The sequence below is a fragment of the Antechinus flavipes genome, chromosome 6, assembly GCF_016432865.1.
Source record: "Antechinus flavipes isolate AdamAnt ecotype Samford, QLD, Australia chromosome 6, AdamAnt_v2, whole genome shotgun sequence".
Lineage (NCBI taxonomy): Eukaryota > Metazoa > Chordata > Mammalia > Dasyuromorphia > Dasyuridae > Antechinus > Antechinus flavipes.
The window spans coordinates 70315326-70333113 of record NC_067403.1 but is presented as its reverse complement, the minus strand read 5'-3'; the positions used below and the strand labels follow the sequence as shown (position 1 = coordinate 70333113).

The following is a 17788-nucleotide window of genomic DNA, read 5'->3' as shown; positions in this document are numbered from 1 at the left end:
AAATATTGTTTTAGATACTTTTTAATTGTGTGACAAGTATAAATTTCTCACTGCCTCAGTTTCCCTATCTGTATAATGGAATAATAATAGCACCAGGATCCTTGTAGAGTCAATTAAGATAATGATTGTAAGGTACTTTGCAAGCCTGAAAGTCCAATATATATGCTATTGTTATAATAAAATCATAAGATCACGGATTTAGATAGAAGAGTTCTTAATGTCATCTAGTCAACTCTCTTCTTTTTATTGTGGACAAAAGATTATCAATTCACACAGCTAAGAAATAGCAGAGCCAAGAATGGGATTTAGGACCTCCTTCCTCTGCCCCATATTTCAGAGAGGAATATAAAATACAGATCACAAAGAAGTCTGGAAGGTTTCAGCCAGCCACACTAGATTGGCCCTATTCCATATGGGACCCTGAAAGCAATTGATATAAATGATCATTATGGCAAAAACTGGTTATAACATCAGCAAAAGATGCATTCAGAAAGGAGGAGGAAATGGTCTAGTGCTAAAAAGTTTCAAGACACCAGAACAATCTTTCCCAATTATGAAATTATTAGATTGAAAAAAGTATGCAGTGTATGTATGTGTGTGCTATCCCTCTTGTTAATAGATTTTCAGCATTATTCTTGGTACACAAAATGTGATCATGGTATTAGAAAGGCAGAATCATGGATTGAGCCCCCATCCTCTTTAACAATGATTACACAAATCAACCAGAGATTGATTGGATTGTAATTGGATTGATAGGGATGTAATCCCTCCAAATTTTAATAGAACTAGATATCATTAATATAATTATTTTTATTATTTCTCTATTCTATTATTATCATAACTGAGAAGTTATTTGAACAACAGTTTTTTAAATGCATCCACAAGCTGATTAGATAGCTAAAGTGGGTAGGACTTCTTTCCGTGACTTTCCAAAAGTTTATTCTTGTGCTCTAAAGTTATTAACATGTTATCATGAATAGTTCTCAAAGATTCGTGCTATTATTTTCCATGACATTTTGTGCTGTGTTCTGGCTTTGTGCAGGGGAGACAGAAAAGGCCTGTGTGGTGATCTTAGAGGATGATTCCATTTATGAAGAAGATGAAGAGTTTAGGCTTCTACTTGGCACCCCAAAAAGCAGCTCTGCCTTTGGTGCTTCAGTTGGAGAGCAAAAAGAAATGCTGATCAGGATCAAGGATGAGGAAGACAGTGAGTTTTTAGCTTTTTGCTTCCTCTGTGGATCATGAACTAAATTATTATCAACCCTGGTCATTAGGATATTGCCAAGTTATAAGTATTTGGTCAGAGGCTATCCCAAGTCCAAAAATATCATCTAAAATGGACATTATTCACAATTTTTTCAAAGATGAATTTTGAAAATTATCTTTGTATATATTTAAGAAAATAAACTACTAATAAAATTTTAAAAATAAAAGCAAATGTAGCAAAAAATAAAATTAAATAAAGTGGACATCATTTCTATTTTTATTGGGGAAATAACTGCAGTTCATTCAAGGGAGCCAGGATATCTACAGACTTTCAGACTGAAATTTCTCCCAACTATATACCTACCAAAGTAATTTATGTAGAAGAGAATACCAATGTGTCTGAAGCTGGACAAATCAAGTGGAACCAAATATATACACAGATACATTTACCAATGGCAATCAGGTGATTTTGTCACAGTCACCATAGAGTGATCCATTTACAATCACACTGAATTCAGGGAAATTGCTTGAAATGGATTAGTCTGGGTATTAGACAGTTAATTCCTAAAATCAATACACTACTGTTATATAAGACATAGCATGATCTAGCAATATGCTGATAACTTAGATAGACTGTCGCTTATGACCAGGAAGAGAGCAGTCATCATGGTAGCTTTTTCCAAATATGCTGAGTCAAGAAAATGATGGCCTTTAATTCACCTAGAAGTCAATTCTAAGGTTACATATTGGCAGCCTCCAAAATGGTGGTAAATGTCTGCAAGTACTCTGCAAAATCCCCTGGCTTAAAAATCATGTTGGGAATTTAAAGACAGATGACTATATTTTTACTCCCTCTTTGCATTTCTGGTGCCTAATTTTTGGATCAATTAATTGTCTTTGCATTGCCTTTCCAGAACCGGTGATTAAGTTTTCCAAAACCAGGTTCAGTATCGAGGAGCCTCAGCACCCCAGAGAGACTGCTGTGCTCAGAATCCCTGTGGTGCGCCTGGGGGACACTTCTAAAGTGTCTGTAGTGAACACCCATACAAAAGACGGCTCAGCCACCTCTGGGGAAGATTACAACCCCATGTCAAAAGGTGAGAAAACGAGTCTTGAGCCAGACAAATAAGCTCACAAGTTAGGCTCACTTCGTTAAAAATGCAAGGACAGACTGCTATCAAGGGCATTGCCCCTCCTGCCCATGCTTTTGTCTCTCCCTTACCTTTGCCCCTTAAATACTCTGGCTTCCTTCAAGAATAATAATAATAAGGACATATAATATATAAGTATATTAATTAATTTGTTGTTAATGGTAAATGGTGTGTGATAATAGAATTATAATGAGCATATAAAATAATGATAATTATTTTTAATTTTAATAATGATAATTGTTACATAATTTGTTATAATAAATGATATATGATGATGATGAATACATAATAATATGACACTTAACATATTAATTTATCACTAGTAAAATATTATATATATATATATATATATATATATATCATGATGATGACCATAACAAAATCATTGGCTCAAAAACTTAGAAACATAAAGGATTTTAAAGGTTATCTAGATCAGCCTCTTTTACCAGTGGGGAAATGAAATCTAGAGAGAACAAGCAAGTTTTCAAAAAGAGATAATTAATTAAATCTTGGCAAGATTCCATTTTATACACTGTGTTTTGGCATTAGAAGTGGCAGTAATTAATAATAACTCACATTATAGAACACTTTAAGGTTTACAACACCACCATGGAATAGTTAATACAAGTATCCTTTGGTTTGTTTATCTTTTTTTAATTATATCTGTGCTCTCAGTGTTATAGGGAGCTCCCAGGTGAGGTAACTCCCTTTCTCTATCCATGCAAATTAGCACCTGCTCAGAAACTTATAGTAATTAAAGAGGCATCTGAGATTCTAAAAGGTTAAATGAATTGCCCAAGATTACCCAGCTAGTAATAATAATTGTAATAACCAAGACAATGTTTACGTAGTATTTTAAGGTCTGCAAAGCAGATTACAAATATTATCTTCTTCTCAGAGGAACTCTTAGATAGGTACTCTTCTTATCCCTATTTTACAGATGAGGAAACTGAGGCAGACAGCAGTTAAATGACTTGTGCCAGAACATACAAGCTAGAAAGTTGTGAGGTTGGATTTGAATGCAGGTCTTCCTCATTCAGAAATCAGGTCTCTATCTTTCACACCATGTTGCCCCTCTATCCCCCCTTTTTTCAGATAGGTAAATTGAGAGTTTTTAAGTGACTTGACCACAGTTTCACAACCAGGGAGGGTCAGAACCAAGGCTCAGGCATGCACTTTCTAATACATCAGGTGGATAATATGCCCCATTTTCATGTCTGAATCCTGTCATTGCCTCTTAGTCACTCCACCATTGCTAAGGAGCAATGAATTTCCAAAAGGAGTTGGGCAACAAGTTGTGGGGGGCGGGGGGGAAAGGGGAGAGATGAAATAATAGATTTTCAATGGAAATGGGATTGATACTGAGTCCGGTCTGGGATGCAAAGATTTGAATTTTAGTCCCAAATCTAGCACTACCAGCTTCCCAAATGTTTTAAACATTCTGAATATTCTGAATAGACCATGCTTTTGGAAGTAATGGAGCTTTGAAAAGAGATTAATTTTGTTTTTCTTTTGTTCTCCCTTTCAGATGTCGAGTTCAAGGAAGGAGAAACTGAACACTTTGTAGAAATTGAAGTCTTATATGATGGCATAAGGGAAATAAGAGAAACATTGGCAGTTCACCTGAAACCAGATGAAAACATGGTGGCGGAGATACAGGTTATTGAAATTTGCTAGCTAAAGACACCTTCTAAAACTCTAATTTGACAAGTCACATGAACCCTTTAGTTATTAAAACATTGAGGTATTTTTCAACTGTTGGCTTCCCTAAAACCAATCAAATTGATCCATTCATCCTTGCATCCTACAAGAGAAACTGCAGCTCATGCCTTAATTACTGCCTTTATAATGTCATTAGGATTGTGGGAGAACAATTATATGAAACAAAGAACAAGAACATTGTTTCTAGCAAAATTTTACTGTTGAACATAAATTGCCATTTTTTAATTCTTTGAAAAGATGGGAACCCTGCATGATATATAAGCTCCCTGACATTCACAGCTTTGATATCATGCTAAACTCATTCTCACTCATCCCAGACATCCAGTTATCAAATTTTGTAATTTCTATCATCACAAATCTCTTTCTCTTAAGGCACATAGCTACTATACTAGTTCAGACCAGCTGTTGTTGGTGTTCAGGAGTATCCAAGCCTTTGGGACTCCTTTGGAGGCTTTCTTAGTGTAAGAAACAAAATGTCTAAGCTCACTGATGAATACAGAAAAAAAGGTTTTATTCTCCATTCTTGCAAGAATGGATGTCTAGCAAAGGCAGTTTTTTATTTACTATCCTGCAGGCAAGTCCCTTCCCTGATTCCCCGTTGCTTGGATATAGAGAGTGTGAATCGCCAGGGAGGGAGGGAGGGAGAGAGGAAGGGAAAAAGGGAAGGAAGGGAAAAAATGAGAAAGAAACAGATGAAAAGATACAGAGAGAGAGAAGAAGGAAAAGGAAAACTTAATCCTACATTGATTATTTCTAAAAATAAACTCATTCAGTGTACAGAAATCTACTTCCTCCTAAAATGGCCCAATCCACTTTTGGTTATCTCTCTTAGAAAGTTTCTTCTTCTATCAAATCTAAATTAGCCTCTTTGTCACTTTGACTTTTTACTCTCAGTTCTGCCCACTGAGGACAAGCAAAACAAGTTTCATCAATCTTCCATCAATCAGCTAATCAGCGAGCATTTTTCAGTGTTTACTATGTGCCAATTACTGTTCCATGGGACAGCTCCACATTATAACCAGAATTCTCCACTAAGAGTATTATTAATCATTCAGACAGGTGACTGAGGGAGCTTGTAGAATTAATGTCCATGAAGAGCACTAGAGTAAGGAAGAAAGCCTATTTACTGTAGGTGCTTTGGGCATGATCTTTTCTGGAGAGAAGTAATAAAGATAATTCCTGGGAGAAACTTTACAGCCCTCTGGCTCTTCCCGGACTGGGAGGCGTACAAATTAAAGTCCTAATTATGGTCTGGCTTTGGGGAGCTTTCTTGTACCCAAACCTGAGAGGCAAGAAGAAACAAATGGTTTACCGTGGATATTTATGGTACGGTAAAAATGGTATTTATGCTGACTTTGGGGAGATCCTGGGCACATAGCCCACTTCAATTGGAGTGTGTGTAAATAAAGCAGGCAAATGAGCAATGCAGAATTAGAATAAAACACTAAGGAAAATCAGTCCTGTGATTAATTTTGCCAGCTCTGTTCTTCTTGAAAAGTCTTTCCTTAATCCTTTTTTTCTATATTTCAGATGAGTAAAGCCATCATATACATTGAAGAAATGGACAGTGTTGCAGATGTCACCTTTCCAGCCATTCCCCAAGTGATGTCACTCCTCGTGTACGGTGACACATCCTCAATCCAAGAGAAAGCCAGCCCCCCAACTGGCTACCCTGTTGTGTGTGTGACGGTAGGATCTGTGAATCCAAGCCCTGCTCGTGCTGAAAAAATCCATTAGTCAATCCAAAGGGGCTCTTGAAATAATCAGATGTTATCATTAGTAGGCAGTGTTTTGCAAACTTCGTAGTTTTATATAAATGTCTGCTATCATAATGGTTGTTATTGTTATATTTTATTATTACTAATTTTTTTTGCTTCCCATATTGATCAGTATCAGAGCCACAATATATCTAAGAGCAACAAGCACCAATCAGTTAAGTAGGCCAGCATTTATTAAGTGCTTGCTATGTGCCAGGTATTGTGTTGGATACTTAAGATACAAAATATGAAAAAAATACATTTTTGAATTTCTGCATTCTATTGGGAAGATGACATATACATGCATAAGTATGTGCGGTAAATACAAATTAAATGTAAGGAAGTTAAATGCAAAAGTATCCAAGAAAAGAGGGCAGGTGAGGGAATTGGAAAAAGCTTCACATGAAAAGTCTATGAAAGTTGTTGTTTTTGCCTGTATATCTCCAGCACTCAGTATATAATACCTGCCACATAGTAGATTTTTAATAGTTGCTTGATTTGGAGCAGCTAGATGGTGAAGTCAGGAGAACCTGAGTTCAAATTTGACCTCAGACACTTAATACTTCCTAGCTGTATTACCTTGGGTAAGTCACTTAACCCCAATTGCCTCAGCAAAATAATAATAATAATAATTGCTTTTCTTGCTTAACCGTGTTTTGAAGGAAGAAAGGGGATCTAAAGGAGCATATTTTAAGCATGGGAAATGGGTAATGCAAAGGGATGGAGACAGAGATACAATGCCCCTGTGAGAAACAGAGAGGACATTTGGTTGAGCCTGAGAGGGAGCAATGTCTAATGAGGCTGGAAATTTAGGATGCAGCCAAATTGTAAAGGACTTTAAAGGCCAAACAGAGAAGTATTTGTTTTTTCCTTGAGGCATTCCGGAGCCACTGGAGTTTATTGAATAGGGAACTGACAGGGTCCGGCCTGCACTTAAAAAATGAAATTTTGGCAGCTGTGCAGGAGATGGATTGAAGTGGGAAGGGAATTGCCGCAAGAGACTAATTAGGATGCCATTGCAATGCATAAAGAAAAAGTTCTCAGTTGCATTTTTAGTTTTATTAAAACTCCTACTCATTCATTGCCTGATTTCCATTAGACCTGTCCTAATGAATTTCAGGCCTTTGGTTTATTGGCCCATGCTAATTTATATGATTACTCCAGTGCCTGTTTTAGAGTTATTAACTAAGTGACTTTTGATATTTTTGAATGTCTATAATGTAAAATAGCTCATATATTATATGGACATATATTCTCATCTCAAATATAATTACCCATGAGGCCTTTTCTAATGCCTACCCTACCCCCAGTTACTGAGTATTAACTTGATTTTTTTTTTCATTTTCTTTCCTTCAAAAATAAAACATAATAATCCCAAACTCTCATTTCATTCATGTTTGACTATGACACTATTTGGGGTTTTCTTGGCAGAGATAACTGGAGTGATTTGCCATTTCCTTCTCCAGCTCATTTGACAGATGGGGAAACTGAGACAAATAGGGTTATGTGACTTGCCCAGGGTCACACAGCTAGTAAATTCCTGAGGCTGGATTTGAACTCAGAAAGATGAGGCAATCTATCCATTGTGTCACCTAGCTGCCCCTCCTAGAAAATAAAGAGTGTCTGTTTTTTTTGTCTCTGAGTGCCTAGAACTCGCCAATAAATTCTAGTTTATAAATGAATGAGTATAGAAATCATATCCAATAACATATAAATTCAAGGTATGCTACTTCTCTCTCCCCACCTTTTCTCTTTCCCATTCTAGGCGTGTAACTCTAAATATTCAGATTATGACAAGACAGAATCCATTTGCACAGAGGAAAACATTAATGACACCCTGACTCTGTATCGGTGGCTGGTTGGTGCCCCAGCCAGTAATAATGGAGTCACCAGTCCCATGCAAGAAATAGATGCCGACACTTTCTTCACCGACACTAAGTCTATCACCCTTGACTCCATCTACTTCCAAGCTGGGTCCAGGTTACAATGTGCCGCCCGAGCTGTTCGGACAACTGGTGATGTGGGGCTGGAGCTGCTGAGTTCAATCATCACTGTCAGCAAAGAACATGGTAAGTGGTAAGATCCTAAAGGATAATCCATGTTACAGTAGGAAATCCTAGGGCTCCCTCTTAAGATGAGGGAATTATAGGAGTTATAATCCTTGAACTCTCTGAGAGCGTATATGTGTCAAATGAATTCTATAAGCATCCAGAAAAAGGTTCAATAGTTCAGATTTTTGTTTCTTTGCATCTGTCCATTTTGCCTTCTCCATGCTGAAAAAAGAAACAAATAACTAATAAAAAGATGTCAGAGATTTACTCACCAAAGCAATAATGGATGAACACAAATCCAAACCAATTTCAATCTTCTATATCTATAGTATCACTTTATGACTTTAATTTTTTGTTTTTGTTTTTACATCACAATCATTTCTGGATATCTCTCTTTCACCATTGAACCTTCCCTTATACAAAAAAATATACACAATCTTTAAAAAAAATTTATTTTAAAAATTAAAGCTTTTTATTTTCAAAATATATACATGGATAATTTTCAACATTCATCCCTACAAAACCCTGTGTTCTAATTTTTCCCTTCCTTCCCCCTACTACCTCCCTCAGTTGGAAAGTGATCCAATATATGTAAAACATAGATACATACAATCTTAAGTTTAGCAAAGCCAACTGATAGAATGGCTACATCTTACAGTCTACATACAACATTCTACATTCTTATTCTCCCACATCTGTTAGTGAAAGAAAGGATGAATGTCTCATCATCTGTTCTCCAGGACAATTATTACAGCTACTCAGAGCTCAACTTCCTTTTAGTTTTTGTTTGTTTACGTATGTTGTTGTGGGGTTTAGATTATTCTTCCGGTTCTATTTCACTCTGCATTAGTTTAAATAATAAGTATTCTGATGTAATAATTCATTTTCATAATGATGGCCATAAAATCTTCAAGACCCTGAAGTACCCTTGAAATTTGTCAAAGATTATCTTGACCTGTCACCTTTCTTTGAAAATAGTCTTTATGTAGTATATATGGTCTTTTTCAACCAGAATTGTCGATTAACAGAACACTCTCATTTCCAATCACTTTAGATAATTGGGAGCTTATTTTTATTTTTGAAACAACCTAGTCTCTCATTGGATACCTATCTACATATATGAGTGTGAATACATATATGAGTATATAGGTGATTTTAAAAGGTCAAAGGACTGGAAGGAACTTCAAGAGGTTACTGAGTAACATGGTGCAGGGATGACTTTTTGTGCTGAATTTGGAGGCACTAGTACTCTTAGCTACCAAATCACACTATTGACTTATATTGCGCTCAAAAGTGCACTAGAACCTCCTTATCTTTTTCAGACAAGTTGCTAACTAGTCATACTGCCTTCATCTTATACTTGTGAATCTGATTTGTTTAAACCTAACTTTACATTTATTCCTATTGAATTTTATCTTATTAGAGCTGTTTGATATTCTAACCTGACCTTCAGAGCATGAGTAATTGTATTTGTCTATGATCTCTCATCACTTGTTTTTCCTATTAACATGTTTCTTTATAGTCAATATGAGCACCTCAGAAGGTAGAGTAGAAAATAGCAAAGTGACCCAAAGATACCAGTTCTATTCAACAAACCCTCTTCAAATGTTGATAACGTACAAAACACCAAACTTCAAGTGAAAGAGGGCAAACCCATTCAAATTGATTTTTCCATGTTCCCGTTAAAAGACTGATTGAACTAATTCTGCATTGAAGAATTAGCACAGCCATTATTAGCTCCAGTTTTCATTTTAAACAAAGCTCCAACTCTTCATTCTCACAGCCTTTCATCACAGCTGGAAATGGAACTACAGGGATAATATTTCTTCTTTAGGAGAAATTCTGGCAGAGGTGCTAATGAATGGTGGCTTGGCCAAGAATCAAAGTGAAATGGAAGTAGAAGGTCTAGATAATTCCCAAACTAAAGTAAGAATCCTCTAGAATAGAATGAGGATAGAAGTCAGTGGGTTGAATAAATCTGCATGTATTAATTTCTGCCCTCATCTTCCCAGAATTCCCAATCCCCCCCAAAAAAAAATCCCCAATTTTACATTTTCATGAGTTTGTTTTCCCAGGTCTCTGTCAGCCACGTAGGCCTGAAATGGTAGGAGCTGAACCTTTCTCAGCCAGGATCCGCTATACTGGACCAGATGAACCTGATTACCCCAACCTCATCAAGCTCACTGTGATTATGTCTCACCTGGATGGTAAGGTCCATCCCAGTGGTAGCAGAGCCCCAACTGGATAGGCAACAATTTTCATTCCCTAGAAGGATAAATTATTAGCTACCATGTACCAAGTCAGTCGAAGGAAATGGCAAAGCCCTCCAATTTCTTTGCCAAGAAAACACCAAATGAGATCAAGAAGAGTTGACTAAAAATGACTTTTTAGGCAAAACTAGGAATCAAAAACTCAGTTTATTTACCTAATTCCTTCCTGCTCTAGACATCTTCCTCCTGATACTGTTTCCCCACCCCCTCTCCTCATGGGCTTCCCCTTTTGAAGTCTGCCATGTTGTATCATGTTTCAGGAATGTTGCCGGTCATCTCCACCCAACCGCTGTCCAACCTTGAGCTGACGCTGAACCCTGATGGAAGTCGGGTGGGCAACCACAAGTGTTCCAATCTCCTGGATTACAGTGAGATCCAGACCAAGCACGGTTTTATCAAAGAACCTGCCAGGAGCTCAGATATAATCAGTGAGACACTACCCTACCAATACAACTCTTCTCTGAGGTCTGTCCGGACCCTCCGCTTTTACCACAACCTTGACCTTGATTCCTGCCTTTGGGAATTCAGCAACTACTATGACATGTCAGAACTCCTGACAGCCTGCGGTGGCTCTGTTAGCACTGATGGCCAGGTATGTTTCAGGGTGAAATATTCAGGTTCATTGCTGAACCCCAGGGAGGGAGCATCTTATCTCCACCTAAAGCCCCAAAGAGCTCTCCAGAGGCTATCTCACAATGACCCCTCAGGGTAAGCACTATACTTATTATTATTATAGCACATTTTTTCCAGACCTAATTCATCAATGTAAGAAACTCCAAGAATGGAAACTTTCTTCACTAATACAGTTAGGCTACTTATCTATAATTTATAATTTCAGAGAGTTGTATAGAGGAACTCATTCCCAGGGTTACTTGATAGTATGTGTCAGAGGTAAGACTAAGCTGGATCTTCCTGATTCTAAAACCTCTATCTCATACTGTTTCCATTCCCATTGTTCAGACGAGGAAACTGAGTCTCAGATAGGTGAATATAATATGTAGGTAACAGAAATAGATTCAAAGTGTTCATGACTCCAAGTCCAGTGCTCTTTCTATGAGCTGCAAAGCCCCTGAGTTACCATGGAGAATCTAATACCCAACCTTGCTAGTTAATCCATTAGAAAGGTTTTTTTTTAAACTTCAGAAGCCTGATATTATGTCAAAAAATATAAACATCAAGAGAATCAAACAGAACATCCTACAGTCCCCAGACAAATTGGACTTCTCTCTGTTCCTCACACATGACACTCCATCTCACGTCATCATCCCTTTGCAGCAGACATCCCCCATATTTGGAAGGTGTTCTCTTCAGGACCCAGCTCAAGTGCCAGTTTCTATTCAAACCTCTTCATCCTTTCTCATCTCCCCAGCTCCAAGAATCCTTCCTCTTCTTTAATTACCTTGCCTTTATCTCCCTGGTATTTATTGGCACTTTTTTCTGCACATACGTAGAGGTCGGAACTTTGGAGAATACTTGAAACAAGGTGTTAAGTCAGTGGAATTGATGATATAATGGTTATCTAGTTTAGCCTGGTGATTAATAGTTCTCTAGTTCAGTATGATTGATTTAATCTTACAACAAATAATGGTTCCCTAGATAATAATGATTGGCCTGTGCTCAATATGATGAATTGATTTAATTATAATAAAGTATATAAACTGGGGACAAACTCAACCACAGGTGAGACTTGACCAACCTCATGGTGGCTCTCCTGCCTTCATCACTTCTCCAATAAGACCAAGGACTCCAGCTGGTCCCAAGATACTCCAGAGACAGTCTGGACACTATATTTTAATCCACCCTGGTGTGGGGGCTCTAGAAAGCAATGGTACATTTTGTCACCCTAACTTGGGGGCTTTAGAAAGCAGGACATTACATTGCGATGTGCAGACTCTGACTGGATGACTGGCTGAGACTGCTGACGCAGACTGGGAGACTGAAGGAGACAATAAAGACTTTGGACTTTATCCCTGACTATTCTCGAGGTGATTATTCTGCTGAGACCAAGACTGGTCCTGAGACCTCCAGAAAGGAAACCAGAATATACATACATAGTTACATATGTACATATGAAAAGTGAGCTCTACTTGACAGCAAGAACTAGTTCATCTTTTCTCACGTACCACAATGTCAGAGACCCAGGAGATTTTTGGTAAATGGCTAATAATTGATCAATGATAAAAGTGAGAATCCAAGAGGTTGGGCTTTGTTGAAGTCCGAAGTCACGTTTCTTAATTCCTAGTTCAATATTCTTTTCATTATGTCCCACTGCCTCTCATGAAAAATCAAAATTCTTAGAAAAGAATCAGAGAGGCAGCATGGTACAGTGAGTAGAGTATTGGACTCAATTTAGGAAAATCTAGATTTAAGTCTCATTTCAGACTCTTATTTGCTATGTAACCTTGGGTAAAATCACCTTATGTCTCAGATCCTCAGTTTCTTTAACTCTAAGAAAGAAAAAAAGAAAGGAAGGAAGGAAGGAAAGGAGGGAGGGAGGGAAAGAAAGAAGGGGAGAGAGAGAGAGAGAGAGAGAGAGAGAGAGAGAGAGAGAGAGAGAGAGAAAGAGAGAGAGAGAAAGAGAGAGAGAGAGAAAGGAATAAAGAAAGAAAAAGAAAGTGAGAGAAAGAAAGGAAGGAGGGAGAGAGGGAGGGAGGGAGGGAGGAAGGAAGGAAGGAAGGAAGGAAGGGAGAGAGGGAAGGAGGGAGGGAGGGAAGGAGGAAGGAAGGAAGGGAGGAAGGAAGGAAGGAAGGAAGCAAGGAAGGAAAGAAAGAAAGGAAGAAAAAATGGTATCTACTTCATAACATTGCTGTAAGGATTGAATAAGAATATGTAAAATGCTTTACAAACCTTAAAGGGAGCTTTGTGTAAAAAAGAAAGAAAAGGATTTCTCTGGCAGGGATTTCGACTACCCGCTCTGCCCGCCCCCATCCCCGGTTCCCGCCCACACTTTCGCACCCCCACAGAGATACCTGAGAAGCTGACAGCTGGCGTGTGCCGGCAGCAAGCCCTCCATCCCCAACAAGAGGAAAAACCCCGCTTTGTCACGGGAGGGAGCTATGAATACAAAGCCCTCCCTGCTCGGGCTGCAGGGTTGGGGGGGCGGACGAGAAGGGGTCTCTCCACTGGCCCGCTCCCTCCTCTTCGGGCACCCGGAGCAGGCTAGAAACCCCAGGTGGCTCAGGTCTGGCCGAGCGAAATTGCAATGTGGTGATTCAGCCTCAGTCCCCACAGCCTCTTAGGGCACAGAACGCTCTCTCCATCGCAAGGCCATTGGAACTGCCCTGAATCACATTGCTTTTGAAAAGAGCCACGTCCATCAGAACTGATCACTGCATAATCTCTAGCTTCATTGCTTCAGATTAAATACAGGGAGAAGGCTCCACGGCTGAGAACTGTCTCCAGACCAGGCTGGTTGGCTCTCACTACACTCCAGCAACCAGGGAAAAAGGCAGTGGCCTGCACACACTCTGCTCTGTGTATTACTGAGTGACAAAATGGGAAAGTAGATTCTTTTTGAGCTTTCAAAAAGAGACAGATAGATAGATAGATGGATGGATAGATAGATGGATGGACAGATGATAGATAGATAGATAGATGGATGGATGGATAAATGATAGATGATAGATAGATAATGGATAGATGATAGATGGATAGATAGATGGATGTATAGATAATAGATGGATGGATAGATGATAGACAGATGGTTGGATGGATGGATAGATAGATGGATGGATAGATGGAGAGATGACAGATGACAGATGGATAGATAAACTATGGATGGATAGATAGATGGATGGATGATAGATGATGGATAAATAATATAAAATTCAATAGGAGATTTGGGACACTCAGTTCTGTTCTCTACCTTAAAGCAAACTTTAGCCTTCTTGGGCTTTAGTGTTTCAGAACAATACAATATAGCACACTGTAATACAGCAAGCATTTATTAAATGCCTATTATAAGCAAGATACCGAGGGAGTTGCAAAGGTAAAATAATAGTAGTGATGTGTATCTCTCACTCTAAAGTTTGCCAACAGCTTTGCGAATGTTTTAGTGTGCTTGGGCTTTAGGAAAACTCTGATGAGTAATGCAGATATTATCACATTTTTAGAGGTGAGAAAACTGTGGCCTAGAAAGGCACAGTGATTTGCCTTCAGACGCACAGCTAACAGGTGCTGGAGGCAAGCGCGATACAAACAGGGTTTCCTGTTCACAGGTCTGGCCCTCCGATTATGGCCTTTTGGCTCCAGCTAGAAAAGATCTCAGTGATTATATAGATCAATTCCCCCATTTTATAGGTGGAGAAACTGAGAATTGGCAAGGTAAGCTAATGTCAGCTAGGTAGAAAAGTGAAAAATGTTAGACATGAAGTCATGAAGAAATCTTGTTTCAGATATTACCTATGTGACATTGAGAAAGTCACTTTACCTCAGTTTCCATCTGCAAAATGGACATAATAATAACATCTACTTCACAGGATTGTTCTGAGGGTCGAATGAGAGAGATGTACTTTGCCAGCCTTAAGCTACTACATAAATGCTAGCTATAATAACAATTATTATTATGTAACTTTCTCCTGGTCACAATGTCAGAGGTGGAATTCCACCAGTGTCTGCCTAGTGGTCTGCCCACCATGCCATGTTGCTTCTTTATAAGCATCCCTCGGGGGCTTACTCTCTTTTATGGAACAGAACACTAGATCCCCTATCAGTATATAAGTGCATTAGAGGTTTTAAGTTGTTATCTGAGACCTAAGAGGAAAGGTGACCCAGAGGAAGCACTGACCCCCTTTTTGGAGCCTCTGAAGTGTCTCTGTAGTGAAACATCCAGGGCAGAGAAAATCTATTAAGAATCAGATCCAGCTGGAGAGTCGGCATTCCGGGGGAAGGTATCTGGGTGCGTCTCTTATCCCAACATTTCTCCGTGAATATAATAAATGACACGGACACACACGGAGAAAAATGAAAACAACTGATGATCATTCATTCCCCAAGCATCTATTTAGGAGGCTGCTCTGCATAAGTCGGTGTACTAAGTGCCTGGGATGATGTTTGTTGTTCAGTCATTTTAGTTGTATCCTACTCTCCATGACCCATTCGGGATTCTCCTGTCAGAAAGACTGGAGTGATTTGCCATTCCCTTCTCCAGCTCATTTTACAGATGGGGAAACTGAGGTAAAGTCTTCTTGACTTAGACCCAGTACTCTGTTCACTGTCCCACCTAGTACATGACTACTACCTAGTATAATGAGTAGTACCTGACCTCAGTGAGCTTATATTCTGTTCATCAGAGCAGGAGGACCCGGAAACAACAAGGGACATTGGATGGTTTTTACTTGGGGCTTAAAACTCTGGAGGTGAGGAGAGGGGGTTTTCCTCATCCTCATGTGGAAGGGTCCTAATCTCCATTTTTCTTTTTCTTTTTTTCAGGTATTAAACTTAGTGCAGTCTCATGTCACCTTGCGAGTACCCCTCTTTGTCTCCTATGCCTTTCATTCTCCAGCAGCAATTGGGGGCTGGAAGCATTTTGATCTGCGGTCTGAGCTGAGGCTTACTTTTGTGTATGACACTGCCATACTGTGGAAAGAAGGTATTGGCAGTCCCCCAGGATCAGAGCTTCAGGGTAAGTGGGTATATTCTAAGGAGAAAGAAGAAGAGAAGGGGAGAAGGAAGAGAAGAAAGAAAAGGAGGAGGAGGAGAAAGAGGAGAAAGAGGAGGAGAGGAAGAAGAGGAGGAAGAAAAGGAGGAGGAGGAGGAGGAGAAACAGGAGGAAGAGGAGGGAAGGAGGAAGAGGAGGAAGAAAAGGAGGAGGAGGAAGAGGAAGGGATCATATTTATATAGTGCTTCTCTTATAGGAAATTATAACTTCACTTTGGGGGAAGCGTGTAGTACAATGGAAATTCAAGTTCTGGATTTGTAGTCAAATTTTATTTTAACTAGTTGATTGATTTAACTGAGTAATAAATAAGTTTAATTACCTATTCTTACTGACTGAGGTAATGTGACTCAATGGATAAAGAGTTGCTTTGGAGCCAGGAAAATCTGGGTTCAAGTCCTGCCTTTGAGCCTCTATTGGACACATGTCTGTCCCAGGGATCCCTGACCAAGTACTTTAATATTTCAGTGCTCTAAGATATTCTCTGGGACTCAAGTTGCAGAGAAGCTCCTAACCCACCCTGGTAAAGGAGGTCCCTACAGACCCATTTAGTCATCAGAGCCCTGTTCAAGTTCATGAAGTGTTAAGCCCAGATATTTAAGGTCTTCCAATGATGTTATGCCCCTCTTACTTTTGGAACACTGGAGCAAAGCCCTGACTCCCTTGCCTGAGTTATCCTCTGGTAATCAGTCAGTTGTGGAGAGAGACACGTTCTAGACATAAATCGATGCCATAACTGAGCCTCGATAACCAAGAGTGATAACAGAAAACATTACAAAGAATGGAGGCATCCTGAACCAAACTATGTCCAGTTCGAAGGACATATGCAGAAAAACCAACAGAAAACTCTAGTAGGACCAGAAAGAACCCAAGATCAGTGGACCCAGTCCAGTTAGAGCTATTCCATGCAAAGCCAGGGAAATAATCAATGACCTGAGAGATATATCAATAATCTACTTCCAAGGAAAAGCCCATTTTTGATAAGAAACCAATATTTCATCAGGATTCCCTCTTCTGCACCCCAGTACTGAATTGAGGATTTCCCAACACCTCACCCCTATACAACCTTTTGCTTCATAAACTATTAGTTCCCTGTTGTTATCTCCAGGACAAAATATAAAATTTGAGGCAGCTGGTGCCCCAGAGAATAGAGCACTGAGTCTGGAGTCAGGAAGACCTGATTCCAACCCAGTGTGTATGTATGCTTGTGTGTGTGTGTGCACATCTATGTGTCACAGATATACATGTGCGTGCTTTATGCAAGTTTGCATATGTGTAAATAGGTGGTGCAGGAGTCAGGAAGACTCATATCTGTAAGGCCTCAGACAACATAAAACCATGTTTCCTCATCTATCAAATGAGTTGGGGAAAGAAATGGCAAACCACGCTAGTATATTTGCAAAAAAAAAAAAAAAAAATCCAAAGGGGGCAATGAAGAATCAGACATGACTGAAAAACAACAAATTTGTATACACATACATACATCTGAGTATATATATAAAGTTGTTTGCATGTTGTGTCCCCCATTAAAAAGTGAGATCAAGGGCAAGGACCGTTTTTGTCTTTCTCTGAATCCCAAACGCATCATACTAAATGTGTCATCTTGACTTTTTCCCCTGTTTAGGAACTCTTCACCCAACCAGCATGCACATCAATGAGGAGGGACGGCTGGTGGTCGGCTTCCAAACAGAGATCCAGTTCCGAGGACAATTTGTGATGTCTCATCCAGGTAAGATCCACCTGGCCAGTCCAGTCTGAGTTATGATGAACCTCCCAAGGTAGCTGACAACTTGCAATGAGACAACAGAAGTCCAGCCTGAGAAGTAGGGTCACAGTAACCTAGACAGCCAAGGTCTTCTGCCTTCCTGGATCTTTCTAGGCTTTTTGAGGAAGAGAACCTGAAAATGGCTCATCCTGTAGTAATGTGCAACCACACTGAGTTTGAATCCCTGCCCTGTGGCTGTAAGACTAGTTG

General features: G+C 39.2%; 1 protein-coding gene across 1 annotated transcript in view; it reads left to right on the top strand.

The window, feature by feature from the left end:
• The window catches only part of FREM3 (FRAS1 related extracellular matrix 3), a 102814-nt gene that overhangs the window by 76919 nt on the left and 8107 nt on the right, over positions 1-17788 (top strand). The window contains exons 11-19 of the mRNA XM_051966679.1: positions 1043-1207; positions 2121-2303; positions 3886-4016; positions 5610-5768; positions 7602-7905; positions 9963-10094; positions 10418-10749; positions 15588-15780; positions 17438-17542. Of these exons, the coding sequence (XP_051822639.1) occupies positions 1043-1207; positions 2121-2303; positions 3886-4016; positions 5610-5768; positions 7602-7905; positions 9963-10094; positions 10418-10749; positions 15588-15780; positions 17438-17542 (1704 nt within the window). The remainder of the gene's footprint in view (positions 1-1042; positions 1208-2120; positions 2304-3885; positions 4017-5609; positions 5769-7601; positions 7906-9962; positions 10095-10417; positions 10750-15587; positions 15781-17437; positions 17543-17788) is intronic.